Source organism: Balaenoptera physalus (assembly GCF_965194825.1).
Source record: "Balaenoptera physalus genome assembly, chromosome: 2".
Taxonomy (NCBI): domain Eukaryota; kingdom Metazoa; phylum Chordata; class Mammalia; order Artiodactyla; family Balaenopteridae; genus Balaenoptera; species Balaenoptera physalus.
The window spans coordinates 39,868,027-39,895,908 of NC_138883.1; the positions used below are offsets into that span (position 1 = coordinate 39,868,027).

Here is a 27,882-nt window from a genome sequence, read left to right on the forward strand (position 1 = left end):
ATACCAATATGAAATAAAGACCTATTAAAATTCACAATACAAGATAATTCAAGTATTTGACTAATTTCAATTCAGAAACTTCAGCTATTCCTTTGAGAAGACTGGTGGTGACAAAGAAATGTAACAGTCAAGTACATGTAGGACAATAAACAGATCTTTTGTGCCCACATGTAAGGATATTGGCACAGAACTCTTTGACATTCATATATGAAACATGACCTAAGGATGGCCCTAGAATATAAAGATATATAAATGACGAAGGTCCTTCTAAGAGGGGCACTGTTTGTTCCTTGGTGGTAAGAAAATGATTTGGTGATACCACCTACAGGATAGAGTTGAAGAGAGATGATGAACAACAGCTCCATCTTCATGTTTGGCTTAATTTTATTGCTCCTTTAATCAACAAACATTAAGCGTTTACTATGTGAAATGAACTGAGGATACAAAGTTTAAAATGTCTAACCCTTGCCCTCAGGAAGTTTAAAACCCATTGTGAAAGTATGTGTGCAAACAACTGAAATACAAAGTGATAGTTGCTAAAATGGAGAAGGTTTGTGTCACAGAGGCCAGTAAGCTGAAACCTGGACTCAAGTAGGATTTGTTAGGCAGACTGGGATAGGGGAAAAGAAGGACATTCCAAGTGGGTGATTCTTATATAATGGAAAGGTCACAAAAGAACTCTTTTGCCTAATTTTAAAACATTAAAGGATGGTGTCAGAAGTGGCAAAAATAAAAACCAAATGATGAAAGTCTTCCTAAGAGAGGTGGCCACAGATTTTAGAAAGAAGGCTAAATCTCCAAAAGCATGGGAGTACAGAAAATAATAACAAATGATGCTACCCAAGTAGGCAAGGGTTTATCTTGGGGGTGATAAAGGGATCTTTAAAACAACTCTAAGGAAAATGAGATGATCAGATATCCATGCAAGAAAACTCAGCCTGGTGGTAATGTGGAAGACGGACTAGAAGTGGGCATTTGCTTACTGAAATAGATCAAATGAAAGATTAGTTTATGATATCCATAATATTCACAAGCCAATCAACTAAGAGAAAGTTCATGAATACACACGAGCCATGTGTCACACATACAGCCTTTTAGAGTAATTTCACATAGAATTTCACTTAATCCTCATTTTAACCTTTTGAGGCAAGTATTCCTAAATGGATGAAATTCAGAGAAATGAGGAGACTTCCCCAAGTCATGGAGCTAATGAGGGACAGAGGTATGATACAAACCTAACTATCCAGGGCCAGAATTCTTCTTATAAAAATAACATAGCTGCCTTGAGATAGTTTATGCTGATAGCTGTATGACTAGAACAAACTAATCCATAGGCGATCTGGTATTTTTTTCAAGGTCTTTTAAAAAATGGGAATAAAAAGGATGGGGATGAATAGCTACTGATGGTAATTAGTGGAATCACTAAAATAGCTGGCCAAGAAACTCAGGTCAGAGTACTGAAAACCATAATTAGGTAGAAACGTGAAAATAAAATAAAATTCAGTGAACATTTATAATCTTTCTATAAAAGAAAAGAAAGTATTCAAAGACTTACTACTTGCTCCCCCCAAATATTTATTTTCCAAGCTTACCTCACAACATAATTTACACATACAATGCACTGTGGTTGAGAGTTCTTAGTGTTATATATGACAGTTGCTTGAGTTTCAACCCAGACATAGCCACCTCTTTTGGCAAGCATCCTGTACTGTCCTGTGGTGACTTGTCCTTTAGTAAACACTAGGAGTGAAAAGGAAAAGAGTCATGTAGAGAAAATAACTTTGAATTTTTAATCGAATGAATAGATACTGAATGTTGATCACTGTTTTAGAAAAAAGGAGAAATGTTTATTTTAATAGAATCAGTTTTAACTGTTTAAATTGAGAGACAGAGAAAACACCCCAGGATAGCTGAAAATGTACCTATTTCATTCTTCTAATCCCCCAAATAAACTCCTTTCCTGCCAACCTTCACTTTAAATAAGATGAAAGCCAGGAATGAGGGACAGCAGTGATTAAAATTCCTTTAACTACTTACATGTTGAAAGTATCAGAAAACAGAATGAGTAACCCTGACTCCACAGAGAACATTCAACAAAGTGGCACTGCTATCATTTCCTTAAATTCCTGCTGTAGTTTCCAGAGAACCAAAGATGCTTCAAATAGATGTGCTAGCATATTTGAATCTCAGTTGATATCATGCTGAAGTCTTCTGGCAATTTAGGCAATCTTAATTATTGATTTGGGAGAAAGTACTAGATAAATAGTAATGATGATATCATCATGAGTATTGGGACCCTGACTGTGGACTTACCCATTTCGCAGTTCAAGGCTAATCATGCTAACTCAGTGACATTCAGGCATTGCCCAATCACACTGGGAAGTCAGGTTTAGGTACAGATTAAACAGGCAAGTGAGAAATTCCAAAGTTTTACTTATCATGGGATCCTCAAATAACACTCATATGAGTAAAACTGAGCATTATGTCTTACGTCAAGTGTACCTGTTTCCACTAACTAGTGCATGGTGTTGATCATATTCGCATTCATTGATTCACTGAACAGTTATTTTCTCAGTGCATTCTTTGTGCTAACTGTTCTGAATACTTAGGTATGAATTCTGAAAATGATGCTATATTCTATGATACATATTTTTTAGTTTTTGTAAAATGCCAGGGTAGTTTTATATATCATTAAATGATTCTGCTTTAACTGGTATTGGTTATAATAAATACAAAACAAAGATTTAATGACCCAGATCACTTATGAAGAGGTTTATTAAAATGTGTGGTCTAGGAAGACTGGTTAATTTTAACCAAAAAGTTAGATATATAACCAAACAGTAGAAATTGCAAGAGTTAAATAATTAGAATATCTATACTTACTATCATGATGAGTTTTGGTCAGATGATCAGAGTCCAAAGCATGATAATATTCATAAATTGAGCGGCCCAAAAGTTCTTCTGGCTCGTATCCCATCAACTCTGTAATTCTGTTAAATAAAAAATGTAAGTAAGAATAAAAATGACAGAAACTAACTAATGAAGAACATTTTGCTTCTCCAGAGTAACTGATATGCCTTAATCTTATGGACAATTGAATTTTCAAAAACAAAGAGCATTCTTCTTTGTTTAGATAAACTTATATCTCACCTTTAGTAACTCTACAGTTACTAAATGCAGCACCATGCATTTCTTTAAGCCCTAAGGGTTCATCCTGCTATTTAACCCTTTTATCTCCTTGTTACCTATTTTTATCATATTTTATTGTACACACTTTTGGTAATAAGACAGTTAATGTAATAGATAGATATGAAGGTCTGCTAAATTAAATGATAAAAGCTTTAAAAGTAGTTAATGACATTTAATTTAAATTATAGACTAAACCCATAACATTATTCTACCATAAAACCAGATTCTTTTTGTGTGTGTGTATACAAAATCAGATTCTTTTTATAACAGTTCCTCTAGGCAAGGCTTCACACTTTGGGGGTTCAATACCTACTACAAAATTTTAATATAGGAACTAAATAAATTCATATTATGTTGGTTTGGGGAAATACTCTTGTACTTAGTTTTTGAAATTACATAAAATTATAGGAATTCATTTCAGATGAAGCAGTGATATCAAACTGAAAATGAATTGGAAAATAATCCATGTACCCATTCTGGTTCCCTGGCAGTTCCTTTAGAACAGAGACTAGATCTTATGACTTTCTCTAACCACAGTCTGAAATGGAGCCCATTTCATGAGAAAGAGAAAGCTGTCTTCTTAGCACCATGCTAAACAGAAATAGTCTCTCCTTTTCTGGGAGCAAAACATGAGTTAAGTTCTTTGATTTCTCAGACTTTAGAATTCAAAGGACTTTCTAACTGAGGCACAAGCAAAAGTTATATAATGCACTGTATCCAAAAAACCAGCTAACTCCAGAAAACACACAGGGGAGATATCCTTCTCCTAAAAAATGTATAAAGGTCATACTCTTTGTGTTGTCACACCTTAAGGCAAGATCTGCCATAGTTTATTCCAAAATAAATAAACAGATAAATAGCTGATTTGTATAAAAACAAAAACTAAACGAAACTAAGCCAAAATCCAGAATTCTTTACTAAGGGATATCTCTAAACACATCTACACTAGGTGGCAGCATTACAAAGGAAACTACTGTTAAAAAAAAAAAAATCCTATTTATTTAAATTATGCTTTAAAAATGATTTTAATTGGTCTCATATAGGTTATATGTTTGAATAAAACTCTCATGGAATTAAATTTTTTTCATTATTTAAACCTTTATATTCCCATATGTGCCTGCTGTTGTTCTAGATGTGAAAATGCAAAGGCGAAACTCAAAGCATGGTGAATTTTCTGGTGCACCTACCACAGTACTTATGAAATTATGTGGCAAGTGCAGTGATAGGAATCTTGCAGGAATCAGAGGAACCAGCCCTATCCATGATAAGGAATGGTGGGGGTGAGGGACAGCTTCTTATAGGAGACTTATGAGTTGAGTATAAAAGAGAGTCAAAGAGAGAGCAAAACCATTTCGGGAAGAAGGTACACTACAAGCAAAGCCAGAGATGAGAAAATGGTCGACACTGTACAGGCAATAAAGACTCTGATGTGGTTCGCAGGAGCAAGTGGGGAGGTGAGGCTGGAGAGGTAGGCAGGAGGATCAGATTAACGGGAGCTTTTGTGTATCACGTTAAGGAGCTCTGATTTAATCAGATGTCAATCAGTGCTTCTCAATCTGAGCTGAGGTACGTCTATCACTAAAATATAAACATCAAAATATAAACAGCATTATTTTCCTAGAAGGTCAATTGTATTCATATTTGAGGGAGAAAGGTCAAGATAATTTAACGTTAGAGAATTACATAGCTTTTTGTACTAAAAAGGGGAGGAGTGATCCAGAAAGTTTAATCAAGAAGTGTTTTTAATGGACTAGGAAACCTGTAATCTAAAGCAACTATGCAGTAGAGGATTCATTCGTTCTAAATATCATGGGGCGGGAATTAAAATTCATTTCTACTTTAGTGCCAGGTGTCGTGCCACAAACATAGTAGATGCTCAAATGTCTGAATGATTATAAGTGGAAATTAGTATAATAAATAATAGCCATTTGTGGGACATTTTGGATATAAGAAGTTTGATATGCTAGATTTTCTCAAAATTGAGTAAAATTTTTTCTATATCTTGGTTCTTAGGGGTTATAGCTGTGAGAAGTTCCTAGAAAGAGCTCTAACCATAAAACAACAATCTCCTGGTCAGACTCAAAACCTTACTTGGTTGGTCTCTAAGCAGGCTGCCTTTACCCCTCTGTCACGACCATTTTGCTAATTTTCTAATATAACCAGAAGGGGAATGTCACTCCCTTTCTTGTTTTCTCATTGTAGCTCCATCACTTTTCTTTCTCCCCAGCCCACCCCTATACTTCATACTGAGTTCAAAAAATAAAAAATAATTCCTAAAAAAACGATGGGCCATTTCTGTTCTATCATACATTGACATAAATACAGGCAGTAAACACCATAAAATACTTCTTAGCTCCTTTGTCTTCATTTTTCTTAAAGCTAACCCCAGTGGTGAAGCGGTCACTATGCGTACTAGGCACTCAACAAACTCCTTACAACAGCCTTTTGAAGCATGACCCTTATTTAACAGATAAGGAACACGAGATTTAGAACAGTTAAGTTCTAACACCCAGGCCACACTATAAGTACCAGGACTGCAAGCCAGGACTGAATCAAGAACTATGTGATTCCAAAGCCAGTGCTCTGCCACATTTTCTTGTCCAGTAGGGCTGGGGCTTCTTATCCACTTCATGTTAGAGCTAAGGGCTTCAAATCGGTTTTCTCACATAATGTTCAAGTTGAAGATAATACAGATACATGTATTATACTCTAAACAAACTGATGCTCAAAGAAAAGTAGTAATGTGTCTAAGGTCATCTGGATATAGGCAACAAAGTCCGGATTTAGTAGTCTGTGTACAGAACCTATGCCTTCAGCCACTGTGTTACACAGTCTTATAGTAAAAAGTGGGACAACCAAGCAAATAATTACAAAAGCTGAAAAAAGGCTATGACAGAATATGTACAAGGAACGGTAGTATTTTAAAGAAACAAGGAAAGCTCTACAAGTAGATGCAGTAGGTGGCTCTTGGAAGCTAAGTACATGTTTGGAGTTGAGGAAACCATCATTGCACTATGACAATGAGAACAGCATGTGGAGTTCTCTGGCTGTAGGGTGTTGGGGGCCACATCAGAAGGGGTCTTCCCCTCCTCCTGATTAATTTGGAGAAGTCAGCAGGGGCCAGATCATGAATATTTTTGCTTGCCATGCTAAGAAGTTTAGATTTATTGCATAGGTCTGTTTTTCTTTCAGCTTTTCAAAATGTATGTCTTCTTTTGATAAATAAAAATCTCCTGCTCTTATAATATTTTTTGTAAACAAAAGTTTTTTTGTGTGTGAAGATGAAGGGAAGCAACTGAGGCATTTTCACATGACATGATATGATTTTCACATTAGGAAGTCCACTTCTTGGAAACCTGAATGAGATTAAAAGGGCACAAATCTGTTGGCAGAGATGCAGTTAGGAGACTATGGCAACAGTTCAAGCCAAAGGTAATAATAAGCTGAAGAACTCAATGGCAGGAAAGCAAGAGTGGAAGGAGGGAATGGATCAGGAGATATATGTAGATAGATGTAAATAGATGTAAATCTATTAAGATTTAGGAACCAACTGAGTGTAGATAATGAAAGCAAAAGAAAAGGACGACTTCCCAATGTTTGCTGGAGTCATGTGTCTACAGTGGTATATTAATCGTGATAGGCACTAAAAGAGGAAAAGCTGTTTTTGAAGTTGTTGTTTAGGGGTAGGAGTGTTTCAGTCAAGTACAGAAATATTTAGTTTATAATACAGAAGAATATCCAGATAAAAATATCAAATTGGCAATTAAATGGAAATAGTTATGAATAGAAATTTGAGAAACAGCAATAGAAACCATGGGCAAGGATGAAGCTGCTCAGGAAAAATATGTAGGATGAGGAGATGACCAAAGACTTTCCTTTCTAATCCACAAACAGAAGTAATCCTTCCTCAAATTATGCACTGTATGTCTCTGAAATATATTTGTTTTTTCTTTAAATAAATTAGAACCCCTAAAGGAAAAAGACCTCATCTTAATAATCTCTGGATAGCACCTGCTAGAGTAAGTATGTATGGTACATAGTAAATGTGCAATAAATGTGGCTGAATTAATCTATAAAGTTAATTTTACTAAATTCTAGGATGTATGGTTGTATTCAACTTAAGTGGAAGAAAGCATACATAGTCTTTATTACAGTTAATAGTTAAAAAAAGTTCTGTGGACTAATTAAAAATTTCAAGTTATATTTTATATTTCATTTACCTTTCATCACAATAAGAAAACTTCATATCCAGACTGTGACGACTGAGAAAAGTCTTGCTGTCTAAAGGAATTTCAATATTTGATGGATGAGGAATGGGTTCACAAATCAGCACCAAGCACGTCATAGGTGGTTTCTTATACCCACACTGAGATTGGTTACTGTTGGTATCATATACATGAATATGGCCTGTGCAGTGAAGTACCTATGTATGAAGAAAAACAAAGCAGTTTTTTAAAAAATTTATGCTAGTAAAAAACAAAATGCAGAGACAGTTGAGTCTGACATGGCAAGTAAGCTTTGATAAAATTTACTGTCATTAGTAGATTACTACAATACATTTTTGAAAATCAATAAATGTTTTCCCTACAACACCACCCATGACCTACTCCTCAGGCACCATAAGATTACTCTTTAAAAAAATTTGCCTTCATACAAATCTGAGCTGATTTTTCACTTATCTGGTCACTGTTTGATGGTTATTTCTTGATCTGATGACTGTGTTTCAACACTGAGCAAAGAAATGATACAACAATGAATAGAAAATTAATCTCTATCAAGATTCAAACACTGGGTGGTTGGCAAAGCCAGTAGTGTCACAATGCACATAACTTAAGTTCATGCCTCAAACTGGTGAATTACTGCACTGTTTGGATGTTAAATCTATAAATGCCAGGGAACAGTAAGTTTTTCCCTCATAGTTCTAATACTGTCTTAATTTTATTTATTTATTTATTTATTTTTGGCCACACTGGGTCTTCATTGCTGCGCATGGGCTTTCTCTAGTTGTGGCGAGTGGGGGCTACTCTTTGTTGCGGTGCGCAGGCTTCTCATTGCGGTGGCTTCTCTTGTTGCAGAGCTCGGGCTCTAGGCATGCGGGCTTCAGTAGTTGTGGCACATGGGCTCAGTAGTTGCGGCTCACAGGCTCTAGAGTGCAGGCTCAGTAGTTGTGGCACACAGGCTTACTTGCTCTGCGGCATGTGGGATCTTCCCAGACCAGGGCTCGAACCTGTGTCCCCTGCATTGGCAGGCGGATTCTTAACCACTGCGCCATCAGGGAAGTCCTCTAATGCTGTCTTAATACCAGAAATGTCAAGATGTATTAATTTATCTATAAATCAAGTGCATTCACAGATCATTTTTACTTACTTTCCATGTTGCAGACTTTATGTTCATAGTTCTCCCCCGGCTAGTTAGGGTACACTTCATTCTGAGAAAAAAGCTCCGCTGTGTATTTTGCTCTTTACCCTTTTTCACAAGGCCTAATGAAAACATAAAATAAAGTTAAAAAACATAATTAAACACACAAATTTATTACAGTAAGAGTAGCACAGTCCCCAGCACCTAGGTGCTATTCAATGGAAAGTGTCAACATGAGCACAACTGCTTTGCGCATTCTAACACACCCAAGGGATTTAACACACTTCTAGTAAGTAATGGGTTCACAGTAGTAGTGATTCCCTGAGTTGGTGGGATGGGAATCCATATTTGGGACAGCACCTAATCATTTCACATTCAAGCCAGTAAGGCTGGTCAAATTACAAAGAAATATAAACTTGGTATGCATTTGCCCTATAACTGTGTTATCAGTGTACAAAGCACACCCCAAAAAAGAACTTCAGCAATCTCCTCCAAACTTTTACTAGATGTGCTAGCTCAATTTATAATAAATATTCTGTATATTTATAGAACTTTTAAAACAGAAAATTTCTTTTCAATAGCAAGTAACATTTTTATAGATCTGATTTTTCTTAAATCTTCCTGTAAAGCAAGCAGGAAATTATCTCTACTTTGTTACTAGGAAAAAAAAAAAGAAAACCATGTTGAATGACGTTTCAAAGCAAAGTTAGATTTAAAGAAACTCAAGTCTATTTACTCCCATTCCAAGCCTCAGATAACTAAAAAAATGAGATTAGACTCAAGTGACTAAACAAACAGCAACTTGATTTCTCCTCTTCATTGATCAGTCTGATTCACAACAAATACAAAAATATTCATTATTCAGGATCTGGACTAGATACTTCAGGCAATATAAAGATGAACAAGACACAATGCCTGTCCTGAAGAAGTTAAAAATTGAGTATACGTAGTGAGGCCAATGACAACAATACGATGTAGAGTAAGCGCCCAAGGCTTACAAGAACTCTTTAAAGGAGTACAGAGAGAGATTAGAAGATAACTTCTAGTCAAGGGGAAATATAGTCAAGGGGAAACCAAAAAGTCCTTCTTAGAAAAATAAACATTAGAATTTCAGTAAGTAGAGATGAATAAGAAGAGTATATCCAGGCAGAAGGAAGAGAACGAAAAACAGAGAGGTGAGAAAAAACAGCACATATTTGGGGAACAGTGCATAGTCCAGTTTGACTATAATATAAAGTACATGCAGAGGAGTAATGAGACAAACTTAGAAGGGATGGTTAGGGCTATAACTAGAGGGCCATGGATGCCACAATGAGGAGTTCAGCCTTAAATATACAAAATGCAGCTTCTAAAAAATTTGAGTTGGGAAGCACAATAGGAACTTAAGGAACATTAATCTAGCAGTAATATATATGATGTGTTAGAATTAGAATACAATGATGGTAATGAGGGGCTGAGCAGCAGGCAGTAGAAGTGAAAAGAAGGGTGACAAAAGACAAATGAAGAGGTAGAATCTATAAAAACTCAAAGATTAATGGAAATAAGGGAGAAGAGAACTTTTTAAAAAAGACCTGGAGATTTTAACGCTAGTGTATTGAAAGAAAAGTAACATGTGGAAAAGAAACAAGATAATACGTTTAAATTTAGGCTGCTTAGCTAGAAATACTGGACTATTGAGAAAGAAGAGTTCTAGTTCATACTCACAATTATGGAATATAGGCAAGTTGGGGCAGTCTTGGTGCTGATACAAGTTATTTGGGTTTACTTAAATAGGACTGAATTTGCCCTCCCTAGAAGCATTTGAAAGTGGATTTTAAAAAGACACCACAAGAACCATAATGGTCTTGGTGATGGTATTAGGGATGTGTTGGGGGGTGGTGGTGGGCGTTGTGGTAGCAGCAGAGATCCACATGTAAATTCTCTGGGGTATTTTCAGTCCTTCAAAATCTAAACTTGAATTGGACTGACCTTTGGGAACCCAAAGCCTTTGAACTGGGACATAAAGATATTAATAAATTTAAAAACTATGGTAAGTGAAAAGTACTAGCATTTTCCTAATGAAAAAAAGTTTTTAAACAACTAAGTTTTTAGCCCTATAAAAATAAATATTTTATAATAATTTAATGAACTCTAAATCTTATTTTTGGAATTTAAATGAAATAGGACTATGCTGTATAAACAATACCTCAGGCTCTTAGTGTATCATCAAAATGTGATGCATTGCAGCAGCCCCACTTTGCTAAAAGTGAAAATCTGCATTTTTCTTTCCCAACAAAATATCAAAAGTTCATTAACATTAGGAATGATTTTTTTAAATGTTCATAATTAAATCACAAATTTATTATAATAAGAGAGCACATGTGCTTTGAATGTTCATGTGCTTTAAAAAAACATTTGGTTAAAAACATACATTTAAGCTATAGTAAGTAGACTATATCTGATTTAGAATAATGCATTAGCATCATTACCAAATCAAAACAAGACTTCCATATATCCATGCACTTACAGTCTAGCCCAAGGGAAGCACTGAGCTTCCAATACAAACCTCAAAGTGTAAACACTATATTAAACTCATCAACAGCCCACTTAGGTCCTTGCTTAGAGTATATTTACTCCTCCTTTACACAGAATTCTAAAAAGTATTCATTTGCTTTCCAAGTTCACAGTAAGAACACGGCATGAAATTAAATAACAGAAGAGGGCTCCAAGGTGAGAAATGGCAGTAGAGTGTAGTGAGAGTTGGTGAACATGAAAAGAGCTCTAAAGTACTAAGGAGTGTGGACTTGAGCCAGTCTACCTTAGTTTAACCCTTACTCTGCTGTTTATTAACCAAGTAATCTTCAGCCAGTTATTCAATAATTCTGTAACTCAGTTTCCTCAGTAAAATAGAAATAGTTAACCTCACAGGGTTTTTAAAGGAGTTAAAGCACATAAAATTGAGAAAACAGTGTCCTGGCACAGAGTAATCTCTCAATAAAGGTTAACTATTAGTATAAATGAGGTGAGATTAAACAGAAAACCATAAAAAATGATTAACAGAGAAATATAAATGAGGTTGTTTAATGCAGAAGCAAACAAACTTACACTTAAATGGGAGAGCTGCAAAGAACAACCACAGAGCAAAATGACAAATTTTCAGTGTGGTAACTTTTGAGTCATGAAAGAAAGATCAAATTATGATCCATATACTCTGTTTAAGAAGGCACAGGTGTGAAAAGACTTTAACTCAGTTTTTGTAATTCACAAGGTACTTTTCTCCCAAATCTTGGAACATTTTATTATTTTTAACAAGTCATTCCTGAGTTTAAAGGTCTGAGCAGGTCTTTTTTGTTCCTGCTAATATGGAAGCATCCATAATGTAATACTTTCTAACTGAACTGCATAGTCTCAAATTATTGTGAACAACCTGAGGGGTCAGACAGCAGTTATGCTCTTTAAAATTGGGGAAACTTTTCTTTTTCTTGGGCATTTAGAAGCTTGAACCCAAACTGGCACCTCAACTTTAATAACTGTCTAAAATCCTATTATTTGTATTATGACTTCCCCTTGCCTTAAAGTTACATTCTAAATTAACTTCCTTGGTCCTGATTTTTATTTATTTTCCCATTTTATCAATTCTTATATTTGTATAATTATTTACAGATTAGGTGGGCTTTTTTAAAAACTTAGGTATTTTTATGAAAGTCCTAAAAAATAGAATAACATAGACTTAACAAAGAATAGAGTAACATTTTATTAAGCATGAAATGAGGTTTGGCCTTAGGTTACAACAGCAAAATTGTTAAATTAGTGACAGTATCCAATTAGGTAAAACCACCTGTCACAATAAATCAAACAATAAATTTTTCTTCTCACCATTTCTGTGTGTAAGCATTTCTCTCATTTCCTCATGGTCACACGGATGAGTAAAATCAAACACACTGTGTCCGGTTAGTTCAAACTGTAAAAACATTAAAAAAAAATTAGACCTATAACATAAAATCATAAACTCATACAGAAGCGCTCTTAATATGTGGGTATTTTACCTGAGTTAATCCCATGTATTTGTTCACATTATCAGAAATGTAAATCATGTCACCATCATCTGTGAGAACCATAACAAAACCGTCCAAGGCTTTCAAATAAAAGCAATTCATCTGTGCCTTCATTTCATCTTCAATATCCAAATCACCTAAAAAAAGCACAAGAAGAAAAAAATAATTAGTTAAAAAGTTATACTTAAATGATAGTAATAGTCAGATTTTTTTTTTTTTTTTTTTTAATAAATCAGTTTATTAATTGTCACAATGGTATAATGCAGTATTTTTTTTTTCCATTTTTTAAATTAATTAATTTATTTATTTATGGCTGTGTTGGGTCTTCGTTTCTGTGCGACGGCTTTCTCCAGTTACGGCAAGTGGGGGCCACTCTTCATCTTCATCGCGGTGCGCGGGCCTCTCACTATTGCGGCCTCTCCTGCTGCGGAGCACAAGCTCCAGACGCGCAGGCTCAGTAATTGTGGCTCACGGGCTTAGCTGCTCCGCGGCATGTGGGATCTTCCCAGACCAGGGCTCGAACCCGTGTCCCCTGCATTGGCAGGCAGACTCTCAACCACTGCGCCACCTGGGAAGCCCTCAGATGTTTTTATAAAGTTTTCCCCAGATACTTTATTTAATACATGCAGCATATATTTTTTCTATATATTTAAATTTTTTCTCCTGTCATTCTTTTAACACGAAACAGTCAAGGCCAGAGGACAGGAAGACTAAAATTAGATCTGCCAGGGGCTTTTAATGATTATTTAAACTAATGAAGCAAGGCAAACCACTGAAAAGAGAAGGGTCATGTCATTAAAAGTAAGATAGATACAGGTAGGTAGGTAGGTAAGTGCAGCAAGAGAAAAAGAGGGGGAGGGAGGCCAATATCTTAAAATTCCTGAATGAAGCTTTAAAAGCAGGTAATAAAAAGGATATCATGTTTCAAAAGAAGTGAGAGTATGACCACCTTCTAAAAGTAATTTCCAATTACTTCTGATTTCTAATTTTTAGACTTATCATGTCCTTGTAAAACAACTCACCAGCATCCAGAAGTTTCCTCACACGCAAATAGCTGATCGTAAGCCTCATAACAGAAGCCTTATCAAGATGTGAGCTCACGTTATGGGGAAGTGGCAACTGATGAGCAAGCTCATAAAAAACTTCAGACTCTTTACTTCGTCGAGATCTGGCTGCATCTCTAGACTTCTCTTTTCGACGTTCAGAACTTATCCTATTTAACAAAAGGGGAGGAGGAGGAGAAGAGAAAAAAGACAGAATACGTTAGTTTGCGTTTGCTTGAATAAAACTCATTTTACATTTTTCTGCTTACCATGAAAGGATAAGAAGATGCCATGTAGTTAAATTATATAGAGATTTATCCTACTACATAAATGTATTTTTTTAAAGACAGCTATACAAATTTTTGGATTACTGAAGACAAAAGGAACTCTCACAAGAAGTCCAAGGTGAAGCTTCACACCTGTCCAAAGCAAGTGTTTCCTCCCTGGCACGTCAAATTGGAGAGGATGTTTTTGATTTGGCCAAAATCTGAAAAGTTGCCTGTATATCTAAGGCTGCACTTTCATAGCCATTCAAAAGTAGGCTCAACTTAGAGACTTTTTACCCTCTATGCTACCACATGAGCAATACTGACTATAAGCTACAGGAATTTATATCAGCATCTATAATCAGCTACTGTTTTCAGCTTGCTTACTCCTTTAGCAACCCCTTATCTATTCAGTATTACTGGCACAAAAGGTACCAAATAAATGCAGGCGTATGGAAGAAAAAAAAGATGTGGCATAATATTAAGAATTTAAGAGAATAGTTTAATAAAAACTAATAAGGGTGTCAATATAATCATACATCTTTAGGGAACTCTTCCAAGAATAAAATCAGTCAGAAAGATTTTCATAAGTCATCCAAGCAGAGCCATCTTCCTTTGCCTCACTGTGTAGCACTACCTATTCCTCCTGACTCAGCTGAAGGTAAACAAGACTAACCTGGTTCTATCCTTAGCTTCTTCTTTAATAGCTATTGTTTATTAAAACCTACTATGTGTCAAACACTATCCTGTACTAGTTCTCTCATAACAACCTGTAAACAGGTTAAATATTATCCCTATTTTACGGATGAGGAAACTGGGATTCAGTAGGTTAAAAATAGCCATGCTGTAGCAGACAGGATTTCAACACAGGTATTTTTTTTTTTTTTACTTAAGTCTCTGCTCTTCCACAAGGCTTTATCTTCTTAATGGAGAATGCTGCTTCTACCTCAAATACTCAGCTGCTCTCCTATGACCCTCAACCTAATCCAATTAAATCAATTATTTATTAAATGTTGAAAATAGCCATTACCATTTATTGAGCACTTAGCACTGTGCTAAGAACCTTGCCAGCATTATTTCACTTAATCTTCCTTATATTCTGTGAATTAAGTACATGATTGTCTCCACCTTAAATCTCTCCTCCCTCCAATGATCTACAAAGTTATGAGGTTCAATCGTAGAAGTAACATTCTCAAAAACAAGCAAGGCTCTCCATTCTCAGAGTATGCTCCTGTTATGCTGTATAATTACAAAGTGAAATTCCAGCAGCGGTGTTGTGACAATAGTGATGATATAGTTTTAGCACTTGCTCAAGTTTGTGTGCTCATCTGACTTTTATACTTTAATAAGGAATGTGAACATTTGCTATTATTAGTCAACTTTGATACAAAAATTTCAATTCAAGCAACTAGATCAATTTAACTTGAGTATCTTGAGATTTAAGGTGAGCTATTAAAAATTATTACTACTTATAACTACTGATCTATGTGAATCAGGATTTTGTCAATGCTGTAGAATTTTTTAAAAACACAAAAATATATTCGATGCTATAAGTGTAACATGAAAATGCAAGTGTCCTCAGTCTACAACTTCATTTTTTATTTGCATTAGAACTTCATTGTTCTCATTGATTTTAAGTAAATGTATTAAATTTGAACTTTAAAATGTACAATAAGAAAAGTTTAAAAAACCTAATTATACATATACTGAAGTTATTGGGGGTGGGGGAGACATCTAGTGTGTCCCCATTGGCCCTAGCATCTCAGATACTGTTTCTCTCACTTCTTTTCCCTTTTGAATTGGCAGGTAAGAGGCAGCAGTGGAGTGGGAAACAGATATCTATCTGGTTCAAGTAAAATCACCAAAAAAACAGTGATGATCAATGATCTCATGATAAACCTGAATATTGGTTCAAATGCCACAATTAGTCCAGGTGATCAGAATTTAATCAGCAACTTTCATCAGATTTACTAAGCCCTCTTTTAATTACTCAACCAAATCTAAGCTACCAACAAATTACTACCCAACTGAAACACCTGGTGAAAAACTTAAATCCTTATATTACATGCTTTTAAAGGGCATCTGATAAAGCTAACCATGCTGATGGATTATCTCTATATCTTTAGGAATAGTTGTATTGTTCAGAACTTTGAAGATAATGAATGTCCAAGATATGGCAACCAAGTTTTATAAGACAAATCCATTAGAAATGTGAGCTTGAATAGAACATTTAAAGGATAATATATTTAAGCTAGTGAAGACTGTGAGAATAAGAATTTGAGCATGAGCCAGGATTTTGGAAAAAAAGGAAGCCTCAATAAAACAAGTAATATGATATCTCAAGAGTTGACAAACCTAAATTAGATGAAGAAGGTGATGAAAATCAGTATGTCTTCTATTCATAATCAATCTAGACATAAAGCAATCAGGAGACCTGTAATAAAGATTTAATGAAGAAATTTATCTGATGTTCTTCACATGTGACTACAGGAGCTCTTAAAACATTTCTCAGCTAAAAGCTAAAACTTCCAAAATTCTTAATAATTTTAGCATCTGAACTGCCCAGCTTCTTGTCTACTCACAGGAAGGCTCTTTTTATCAGTTCATACCCCACAGAATTACAGTACTATTGACCACGAATTATTTCTGATAGAGCATGGAATCTAGGTCCCACAAAGATGAATCCAGTACTATTTATTTACTTACTATTTAGATGGCATAATAAAAGTTTTGTAGACCAGAACAGGCAGATTTTTAGCATGCAAATAAGGGCACTGTTATTCTCTAAATTATCAATTCCATCTATGTTGTTTTTATTAAGTACAGATCAAGTAAAGATAGTCACACTAGAAATCAGTCAAGAGTACAGTAAAAATTGTCTTTTGAATAGTTTGCTTACCCATTTCCATGACCATTTTAGAATCAATGTTTGAGTAAACTAGCAGTATAGCTTAATCTTTGTGGTACTATAGTTTTCACATACTTACTATTTCATTATTATTTAGCATACAGTACTGGACAAGAAGCTAGTAGTTATATCTTCATATGATTTTGTATAGGAAATACATTTAGAGCTGCTGTCTTATTAAGCTTCTTGTGTACAGAGTTCATGAATAAGCAATAGCCATTTTACAGAGAAAGCCTATTATTCTTCAGATTAATAAGAACACAAAATAATTGCATATATGTTAATTCATCTAACTGTGTTGTCTACTAATTGCACAAGAAAAGCCTGTTGGCATTCCTAATTGTAAATATTGGTGATTTTTAGAACTGAAGTTAGATCATAATCATTCGAAATGTTAACAGATGATCAGACATTTCTAATAAAGTTAAGGTATAATTTTAAAACAATCTCTCAGCTCTATTATTTGCGGCTTTAAAAATTCTTTCTGGCCTTGAAGGTACAAGTTGTTGTTGTTTTGCACTTCTTGTGTATTTCTATAAGACATTCTGAAGTGAAATTCCATTATCTAAAGGATGTGGCATTTAAGTTATCCTTTCCAAAAAGATCTGTTTCCATTTTTGTCTCTGCCAACCCATGAATGTGTATTTATTTGCCCATGTGTTCTGTGGTAATATATATTATGGGTCATTTTTATTGTTTCAATTTTTGCCAAGCTGAGAGATGAAATTTGTATATCTCATTGTTTTAACTGCCCTGTACTTCCTAATGTCTCAGGTCAGAGGAAATTCCAAGGAAATTTTCATTCTTTAGTTGGCATTTTGGCCTGCAGCTTTAAATCTAAACATCTATACATGGTGCGTACTATGTACACAGTGGTATTCTAAACGTTTTTCACCTATTAACTTATTTAAATCATTATATCATCACCATGTTACAGATAATGGAACCTGGATAAATAGTTTACCCAAGTTTACACAGTTAATAAATGGTAAGCCTATATTCAAACTTAAGCAGTCTGGCTCTAGAAACCATGCTATTAACACTAGACTATGCTGCCTCTCAGAAACTCATTTTAATAACCAAGATAAGTATTTATAAGTCCAGGCCATTATTATAAAGTTCAAAATTGGTCTACTTTACATCTCCAAAGACATAAAAGAGAGGTATAGGGGTTGGCTTTGGAATTTAGGACCTGACCCTAAGCTATTCAGAGGAACTCATGGCCAGGCTCTTTCCTGGAGTCTGCTTATAAATCCAAAATTCTAACTGAAAGGCATCTAACAATGGCAATACTTTCTGCCCCACTGACTACCTGTTCAAGGCAAAGCACCCTTTAATGGGTACTGCCAGCCACTAAGGGGAGAGAATCAGTAATCCAATCAACTCATATACTCCCACAAGACTTTATTTTTAATTTGTGCAGAGGAGCATCTCTGTACTTAATTTGAACATCTTAAGCTCACTATTGTTGGCGTTTTTTTTATTTGCTTAACATCCAGATCCCCAAAGTAAAACCAATCTGCATACTTACTTCAGGAGCTCTGGTCAGGCATAAACCAATTGCCAAGATACCTATTTACACAAAGTACCATGAGAGAAAAGATGAAGAGAATTTTCCCCCTTCTAACATTTACTGAGCACTTACTATGTGCTAGGCACTGTGTATTGCTTTCACATAAATATAATGCTTTCATGTATTAGCTCATTTAATTATCATAACTCTTTAGAGAACCAAAACACTAGATGGGAAGTGGCCTTCCTGAACCTCAGAATAACCATCTTCATTCAAGAACTATTAATTCAATAAATATTTATTGAGCATTTATCAATTACCATGCACTGTGTAAGTACTAGGAATATAGTGATAAGCAGAACAGCCCTCATGGAGCATAGCCAGCTTCCCACTTAGTCTACTGAAATAGTTACCTAATGCGATATTCCCAAATGCTGATCTAGCTGCATTGTAATTACTTGGGGACAGTCAATATTTCAGACTTCTGGGCCTTACCTTTGTAAATCTGATTCAGTAGATCTGAAGTAGGGCCCCCAAATCTGGGTTTTTTAAAACTCCCAAAATGTATATGATACACAGATTTAGGAACCACTGACTGAACTAATCCGCACTGTCATTTTCATTCAATTTCGCCCTCAAATTACTACCACAATGATACTTCCAAACTAAGAACTCCGATATTATGTCCTGCTTAAAATCCCATCAAAGGTACACAGGACAAAGTCTAATTATTTTCAGATGAAACCCTCCTTTAGCTATTTTCCTGCCCATCTCTTTACCCTCATCATTTCCCACACTTCTTCGGCCACATTGTAGTTACTCAAAAGCATAGTATTTTATTCATTTATGGCTCACTCACTCCACTCACTCTGCTGGGGTATCCTTCTCAATATGTAACTTGGTAAATTTATGTGAGAAACTTTCAAGATTCAATTCCATCATCACTTTGTCTCTGTTTTGTCTTCCAAAAACTGCTCCTCTCCCCTAGATCCGACCACTCTGGTTATTTTGCTATATTTATGTTCCTCTACAGTCCTTAAAGCTTCCTAGAGGCAGGAGACTGCCTCGTTCATTTTTGTGTTCTTAGTAGGCATGTGCATAAGTGGCTTTAAGTATTTGGCCCAAATCTGCTATTTGACTTTAACTTCGGTCCATGGAAGGTTAACTGCCCCTTCAACATTCTTTTTTGGTATCGCTGAATTTGTGATTCACCAGCGTTCCTGTGATCCTATAGATTACAATCATAGTTAAACAGCGTAACGATGTCAGTACTATGAACAAGGCATACTATTTGGATTTACTGCGATTATCTGGATATGCACTTTCAAATATAAGTAACCATACTCGATGTTAGAATGGGAAAAAAAAAAAAGCTAAAAATAAAAAAAATTCACCAAGCGGTGTAACAGTGAATAGCACCGATACCATCACCAAGGAGAGTAAGTGATCTTGACAGAGAAGAGATTTAGAGCATAGGGAGAGAGCTGAGAAACTAGAATACCTATCTGCTAAAAAGAAGCTTGAAGTTTAAGATTACTTCCCTTATCGCTGCAATCTGTGTCAGGAAAATGCATGAGTTATAGTTAATGTTGTTAACCAATTAAATCAATACCTTTATCACATTTATGCCTTCCTAGCCCAGCTGGAAACATGACAGTTGATTCCTTTTGTTTTCTATAATCTTTTCCTAGAAAGTGTTGTAATTATTATCATAAGACACAAGTTTTCAGTAAGTTGATTTCTAATCTTATTGGCTTTTTTTCCAAGGGGGGGGTTAGCCTTAGACAAGTATTTTGTATTTATTATTAGGAGTAGTCTCATCATAAATAGGATTTGTTGTTATATTTTCCATCTGGTAATTGCTGCAAAACCAGAATACTTCAGATAATGTTTAATTTTTAAAAATCCCTCTTAATGGACAAATCAACAAAAATTTGACATTTCAAATTAAATTTTCAGGACAGTTAGCTAGCTATTATTTATAATTAATTTCTCAAGAAAAATGTCTCTGAACTCTAATCAATAAATTTAAAAATGAACCTTTAGGATACTCATGTTAGAGAATGTATTCATTTATTCCACAAATGTTTCTTGGTCATCTCCTATGAGACAGATGCTGTTCTCAGCATGGGACATAGTACAATAAACGAAACAGACCAAGTTCCTACCCACATGGAGCTTATATTCTGGGACAAATATGTCTTTGTTTCTTGTCTTTATTCAATAGTCGTTACCAGGGTCAATCCCTAACTGACAGAACATTAGCCATAGAAATAATCTTCCCACAAAACTAAGTAACATAAAATTTTAGGAGACAAGGCAAAGTCTACAAAAATTAATCTGTGCTTATATAAGATGTTACAATACAGTAGTATGCAAAAACAGCAGGCTCTACAACAAAATTTGAGTATTAATCCATTTCTGTGTCTATGTAATGCATATTTATGTATATAAATAAATGTATAACTTATAAATGCACAGATAAAACCAGAAAGATACAATGTATAAAGTGTTAGCAAAGTTTACACATGTTAACAATAGCAGTTTCAAGATGGCAGGATCACAGATTATTTTGTTCTTTAAGAAAATCCACCAATGAACTAACACTGACACTATCAGTGCACCTGTACTTGTCAGAAAAATCTGAAAGAAGTAGTCATCTTTTAAACTTGTTTTCCAAAAAGACTAACTGAAAACAGGTTAAATTTTTTCTTCATTTTGGAATAAAGCAAGAGCAATCATATTTCTTCCAGGGAATGGAAAGTAAAACTGAGTAAGCAATATAATTCAGTATTTTCAGTTTCTCATTCTAATCTAATTTTCAGATCTTGAAAATTCATCATTTCGTAATTAATTTGAAATTCCAAAAGACAGGTGAAATGGTTTATAACAAAAAATATTAAGAATACATATACTTGTATTATTTTTGAAAGCAGCTTAAAAATTTCTTGGTTTAGATGATAATTATCTTACTAACTTACTAACTTAAGATCTCTTAAATGTCCACAATTAGAGAAAGATGGATTATTCACTTTCCAATAACCTCACAAAAATGCTTAGTTTTAACACTCGATTTTCTAATGTTGCAGTAAAATAAATAGGGGGAAAAAAGAATCACTTTTAAATTAGAGGGTACATTCTGAAAATGAAATCTGTATCACATCTGAGATAGCATTAGTATGTAAATGTTCTATCTATGCACTAATTAAATTAATTCGCTAATAGATTTACATCTGTTTAATGATTGTGTATTGAAGTTCTGTTTGGAAAAAGAATATGCTTTTGTTTTTAGATTATCCTTAACTAGTGATTTAAAAATCAACTCTCTCAGTTCAGAATCGGTATTAAGCCTCTCAAAAAATCTTTGATCCCCCTACAATATATAAAGTACTAGATAAATTTTAAAAATGTGAAGCTATTACTCTAAGATGGAGGTTCTCAAACTTTAGCTTCCCTCACAATCAGAGTTTCCAATTTGAAGGGCTGGATGGGGCCTGAGAATCTGCAATGCTAATAAATTAGCAGATAATACCAAAGATGCTGGTCTGGAGAATACCTTGAGCCCCTCTGCTCTAAGAAAATACTTCATTATGTGTCCTTCAAAAATGCCCAGAGAAGTAAAAGATTGTTCATCAACACTCAAAAATTGTCTACTAAATACCTTCTCTTTAAAAATCTGCCCAAATGCTTTACAAACAGAGACAATATATCCAGACTCTAAGACACTAACATAGACACATACTTAGAACTCAGTAACTATAAAATACCATATGGACTTACACAAAATTAATCAATGGTTGACCTGTGGTCTGCATCACAATCACCAATAGAACTTTTCCCCCCAGATGTTTGTACCTAGATCCCAATCCTGGAAATTCAACTTGTAGGCCTGGCATGTCAGTTTAAAATACAGTCTTCTGTGTACAACATGATTAATGAATTGGCACTGCTGTATGTTATATATGAAAGTTTGTAAGAGAGTAAATCCTAAGAGTTCTCATCACAAGAAAAAAACTTTTTTTCTTTTTAAAAAATTTTGTATGTGTGTGAAATGATGGATGTTCGATAAACTTATTGTGGTAATCATTACATGATGTATATAAGTCAAATCATTATGCTGTCCACCTTAAACGTATACAGTGCTTTACATGAATTATATCTCAAGAAAACTGGAAGAAAAAAATAGACGAAGTCCAATTAAAAAATAATAATAAAAAAGAATCTCTCAGATGATTCTGATGAGCAATCCTAGCTGTTCAAGGTTTGTGTTTCATCTATAGGTGCCTGTAAAGTTTACAGATTCCTGAGTCCCATCCTAAATTTACCAAATCAGAACCTCTGTGGATGGGTACCTGGGAATCCTTATATTAATTAAACACCCAGGCGATTCTTAAGCCACAGAAGTTTGAGAACCATCAGCAGATCTTATAGCAGAAGTTTAACAGGTTAGCCAGCAAATTTGAAAACTGAGAAAAATTTATTTGTAGCTGCAGCTACCTACACATACCATGATAACTGTGTTTGTCAGGCAGAACACTGAACTGAGTGGATTGGGCAATACTATGAACGAAGTACAATTGCTGGGAATAAGAAGCTAGAGGTACCACTCAGTAACAAGCCAGTAATAAAGTATGTGCTTAGTAAAAACCAGTAATTTTCCTCAAAAAGATCAGAGCATAATTAGGCTTTAAAGATGACCAAATAATGGTGCGACGTTTTTTCAATTCTCTGAAATAATTTTTTATAAATCACCTTTTAAACTCTTTATGAATGCCACAAACATCAAAGGATTGAGACTCACTGTCCATGAGTAACAGCTGTGTGTTAATGGCTTTCCCGAAATCACATCACCTACTCTACTACTCTTCTCCCTTAGCATTACCTCCCCCTCAGCTTGTAAATGCCTGTTTCCCTTATCATATGCTTTCCGATAGTAGTAGAACTGAGACTGGAAATCAAGGTCAGTGACATTAAACTTTGTGCATGTGTATATACAGAAAAATGTATGCTTAATTATTTGCTTCAATATAACAAGATACGTAAGTTATAATAATCAAGTTCTTTCTTATATAGTAGGAAAAAAATCACATGGAATGAAGGTATACACACAGAAATCACACCCTGAAGATTTTTCCTGTTTAGTTCTAAGCCCTGACCATGATGAAGTTTCTGGAAACGATGACAAAAGAGAAGCTCTTCTGAAGCAAATGTCTTGATTTTCCACCTACACCAATCCATCCTATCCAATGTTACCAAATAAAATTTCAACTAACCCTCTGATCCCGTTTCTTGTCTATAAAAAGAGGATAAGTAATACTATTATTAAGTGGCAGCTCTCAGATTCCACCTAGAAATGATGCCACTGTATTTAATACGGCCGATGCCTTTCCACATATCAGATGCTTAACATAAGTTTTAAATTTAAATTAAAAGAGTAAAGAAATTTAAGGATGTTTTTACTTAGGAATAGAAGGAAGAGACATGATAACTACCTTCAGATATTTGAAACGGATGTCACACAGAAGGCAGATTTCGTAATTTATGCAATTCCAGAGAGTAATAAGTGGGAGTTACAACATGGCAGGGTTTGCTCAATAGAGTTAAAGCAGTGCTGAAGGTAAGCTATAAGAATTTTTAAATCTATTCTCATTTTGGTGGCAATGTAAGAGAAAGAAAAGGAAAAAAGCATGTTATGGATCATCTAGAAGATCTCTATATAGATCTCTATCATTGTTAGAAACGTTCTGTGTTTGAAGTTGCATTTGTTTATGATCAAACTGGTACCAAATGATCACTAAAAGGAACAGGGTTACATTTTTAAACGTGGTACACACAGATTGAGGTCACTGGGCACATCTCAAAGGTTCACAAGGATTACTTTGCTCCAGAAGAGATCTAAACATTAGTCAGGGTTGAGAAATACTGGGATAAAGAACTTTCTAACATTTAAAGCTGCAAAGATGAATAGACTGTTTTGTGAGAATGCTTTTTGTGTGTGTCTAAGAAAATTCTCACAGCAGACTGGCAAATTTGTAAACACAATTATAGAAGATACTCCTGTGATGGTTGATATTAAAATAAATAATAAAACAAATAAATAAAAAAACTTCAATCCTGAAGTCAATTATTTTGCAAGAACCTCAAACTTAAAATCACACTGTACTAAATAATAAAAGATGGAACACATAATGGATGAATCAATTAACACCAAAAACTGAATGTTCAACTATGGCCTGAGCCATCAACAATTCACTGCTCTGCTTGACAAATTAGATGCACAAGTATCTGCTGAATAAATGAATGTGCAATAATATGTTACAGGCCATAGTGGTTAGGTGCTAGAGTAGTGGTCTAGGGTTGAAAAAAATTTTTGAATCATTGAGATAAATCAACTTCATATTATCCAAGAAAATATCCCTTCCTCCACTCACAATGAAGGTTCTATTGATTTGACACATAACTCATTTAAACATTTTAGCTATGTTACCTGCAAAGGTAGGCAATTTCCAACTCTCCTCTGCAAACAGACTAAATAGACATTTAGTGAAGTTTTGACATCAAAAGAGCATGGAAAAGTAGGCTTTCTTAATTTCCCATCCTGTAACAGCCAAACAAATATCCTTGAGAATATTCTTCTTCCTTTACTATTATCACTGTAGAAAATGATTATTTTAGAATAACCTGTCTACACAAAAAAACAAGTATCTTCACTTAATTTTCAAAGGCCAGACATTCATGGAAAAATAGCAATGTAGAGGAAAAGCAGCACCAACTATTCTACTACTATTATAAGTTCACTGATGGTTTGGCTCAAAAGGACATCAGCCTTTGTCAGACTGTCCTAAAGAAGGTTTGAAGGATTCGAAATAATACCATGAGACTTCAAGGGAGTGAAACTCTTCTGAAAACAACTTAATAAATATAATAATAATATGGATATAATTGGTTTCTAGTTTATTAAGCCCTTACTTTGTGCCAAGAACTGTTATGAGTGTTCCACATGGGTTAATATCTCTTTTGTCCTCACAACAATACTATAAGGCAATTACTCTTACCCTAATTTATGGATAAACAAAGTGAGACCTAGAGAGGTAAAGCAACTTGTGCAAGATTACACAGCTTAAGTGGAAAAGTAAGCAGCCAGCCTCTAGAGCCAAACCTCTTAGCCATTAGTCATTCATTACTACATCTTTCTTAAAGAAATGAAAGCCTTAGTCCAGAGAAGAGATTTTAAGCTTTCCCAAAGGCACAGCAAGAACAGTTGTAGACCAACTAGGCTTGATAGAGAACTCTGCAGAATATGAATTCTGGTGATTTGCAACAAAAACCTATAGCCCAGCATTGATCAAGAGTCCTGTATAAGGAGATAAATAATAATCTACATCAAGACAATCAAATAATCTACAAAAAGACATTTGACTCATGTAATAAGGGAACCCCACTGACATTTAAAAATGAATAGTCCAAGCAGGGAAACTGGCATTCATCCAAGAGACTGATTGATATGTGGATACTAGAAGACAGAGGGAGTTTCTTTTCTTTTTTTTTTATCATCACAAACTGTATGGATGCAGACATGGGAATGCTTAGTGGCCATAATTCATACCATATTAATAGCTTGTCAATGGCAGAATGAGGCCAACATGCAAATCAAGCAAAATATAAACCAAGTAATATTCAAGAGAAAGCCTGAGATTACACTTTAAGGACATCACTTAAGACTCTGGGTCTAACTGTCCCTTAAACCAAAGCTAGATTGTGTGAGCTAGTAATAGCCTCCCAGCCCACATCCCCCAAGCTAGTTTGAGCTGTGTTTCATCACTTTCAATAAAAAGAATCCTAATATACTTACAAACTGCCAGTGTTTCATATTAAAAACAAACTTTAATGATGATAAAGTACAAGAAAAGGGCACTCTCAAATACTGCTAGAGAATATAAACTGGTCTAAACTTTCTGGAAGTTTAGAGTAGATTTAAGAAATGTTTGCTAAAGATGAAACGGGTAAAGATATTTTCCACATTTGCCTAGCTGATTTTCCCCAGCCATACACGCCTCTTAGTAAACTTTTTACTCGGTGTTCTAAATACATAGAATTGGCAGGCACTAACCTTTAACATACCTTAAAATAGGGTATTGAGATCTTTTCAAGGCCACTACATGTTACCTAGCTATATTTATTAACAAAAGTGTTTTCTGACCTGGTTTTAATAGATACTATAAATGTTTTTAAGTGATGAAAAATTAAAATTTGAGATTCAAGAAACTTCTAAAGTAGCACAAGAGATGCCCCAGCATAAGAAAAATTCCTATCAAAAGTGCAACATAGAAGAGCAATAATGACTTCCAAAAAATCCTTTTAAAAATCTTAAAACCTTCCTCTGCTTACTTTGTTCATTCAGTTATCCTTTCATTGTTCATTTATTCATTCAAATACTTAAGAGGTCACTGTATGCCAGTAATCTCTTTTACATCACAAGTTTCAAATTCAGTCTATTTGTGATCTTGCTCATTGAAACACGTTTCAATTTTATAACTGAAAAAAGGGGAAGGGGTCACTTTAAATAAATTTGCTTAGCATCTGAATTCACGAGAAAAGATCTATATATGTAAGAACAGAAATATATTCCAACTCAAAGACTTAAACGTTCTGCCTTTAAACCTTCTGTTTATTTTTACCATACTATTATTCAGTTGGAAAAAGAAATTCTCATAAACTATTAGGAAAAGTGGAGAAGCACAGGGAACTGTCACTAATGAGTGAAAACTGCAATATTAGCTAGTAGACACTTTAAATATTTTGTGACTTTCAAAACAACTGGTAGAACTACAAGAACTACAGTAAGTTATGTTCCATCACTAATTTTTGTCCCATTTACAAAACCATATTTTGAAAATCATACTTAGAAATAATCTTTATGTTTAATATTATAACCAAGTGAAAATTTTAAATGAAGACACTCATAAATAACAGGTGAGATCACCAGAACAACTAAAAGATAACATCTTGGGAACAGTTTTTTTAATAAAAATAAGTCATTTCAATTATAGTTTTAAGTTCTTTAAAACAAAGTTACTAATGAAATGGGACTTTATCAACAATAGAACAGGTAGAGACCATTTTAAACAGTAAGTATTTTTCTGAAGAAGTACTGGCACACCAAATCTTTCTAAGTCACTAGAAAAACTTAATTCTCATTTTAGAGTTGCTTAACCTCACTTCTGATAAAGCTTCCAGTGGCAACTGTTCTCTGCTGTTAGTTTTAAGTCGGTTAATTATTCACAAACAAACCCTTAAAAACACAACCACTTCAACAAATCTATTATGATGCCTACTACCATAAGAACAGAAAATAACAAGTGTTGGGAAGGATGTGGAGAAATAGGAACCCGTGTGCACCGTTGGTGGAAATGTAAAATGGTGCAGCCACTATGGAAAACAGTATGGGCAGTTCCTTAAAAAATTAAGTTACCATATGATTCAGCAATCCATTTCTGGGTATACATCCAAAATAACTGAAAGCAAGATCTCAACGAGATATTTGCATACCCATGTTCATAGAATCACTATT

At 34.6% G+C, this 27,882-nt stretch overlaps 1 protein-coding gene across 2 annotated transcripts in view; it reads right to left on the reverse strand.

Moving 5' to 3' along the window:
- Nucleotides 1-27,882, reverse strand: part of HIF1A (hypoxia inducible factor 1 subunit alpha) — a 41,926-nt gene that overhangs the window by 8,366 nt on the left and 5,678 nt on the right. The window contains exons 2-9 of one of the 2 annotated variants that reach the window (XM_082450376.1): nucleotides 16,246-16,324; nucleotides 13,604-13,794; nucleotides 12,573-12,718; nucleotides 12,403-12,487; nucleotides 8,557-8,669; nucleotides 7,410-7,612; nucleotides 2,884-2,990; nucleotides 1,593-1,740 (exon numbers count right to left, since the gene is read on the reverse strand). In XM_082450376.1, the coding sequence (XP_082306502.1) occupies nucleotides 1,593-1,740; nucleotides 2,884-2,990; nucleotides 7,410-7,612; nucleotides 8,557-8,669; nucleotides 12,403-12,487; nucleotides 12,573-12,718; nucleotides 13,604-13,652 (851 nt within the window). In that variant the 5' untranslated portion in view covers nucleotides 13,653-13,794; nucleotides 16,246-16,324. The remainder of the gene's footprint in view (nucleotides 1-1,592; nucleotides 1,741-2,883; nucleotides 2,991-7,409; nucleotides 7,613-8,556; nucleotides 8,670-12,402; nucleotides 12,488-12,572; nucleotides 12,719-13,603; nucleotides 13,795-16,245; nucleotides 16,325-27,882) is intronic. The other variant, XM_082450375.1, reaches the window with a different exon arrangement.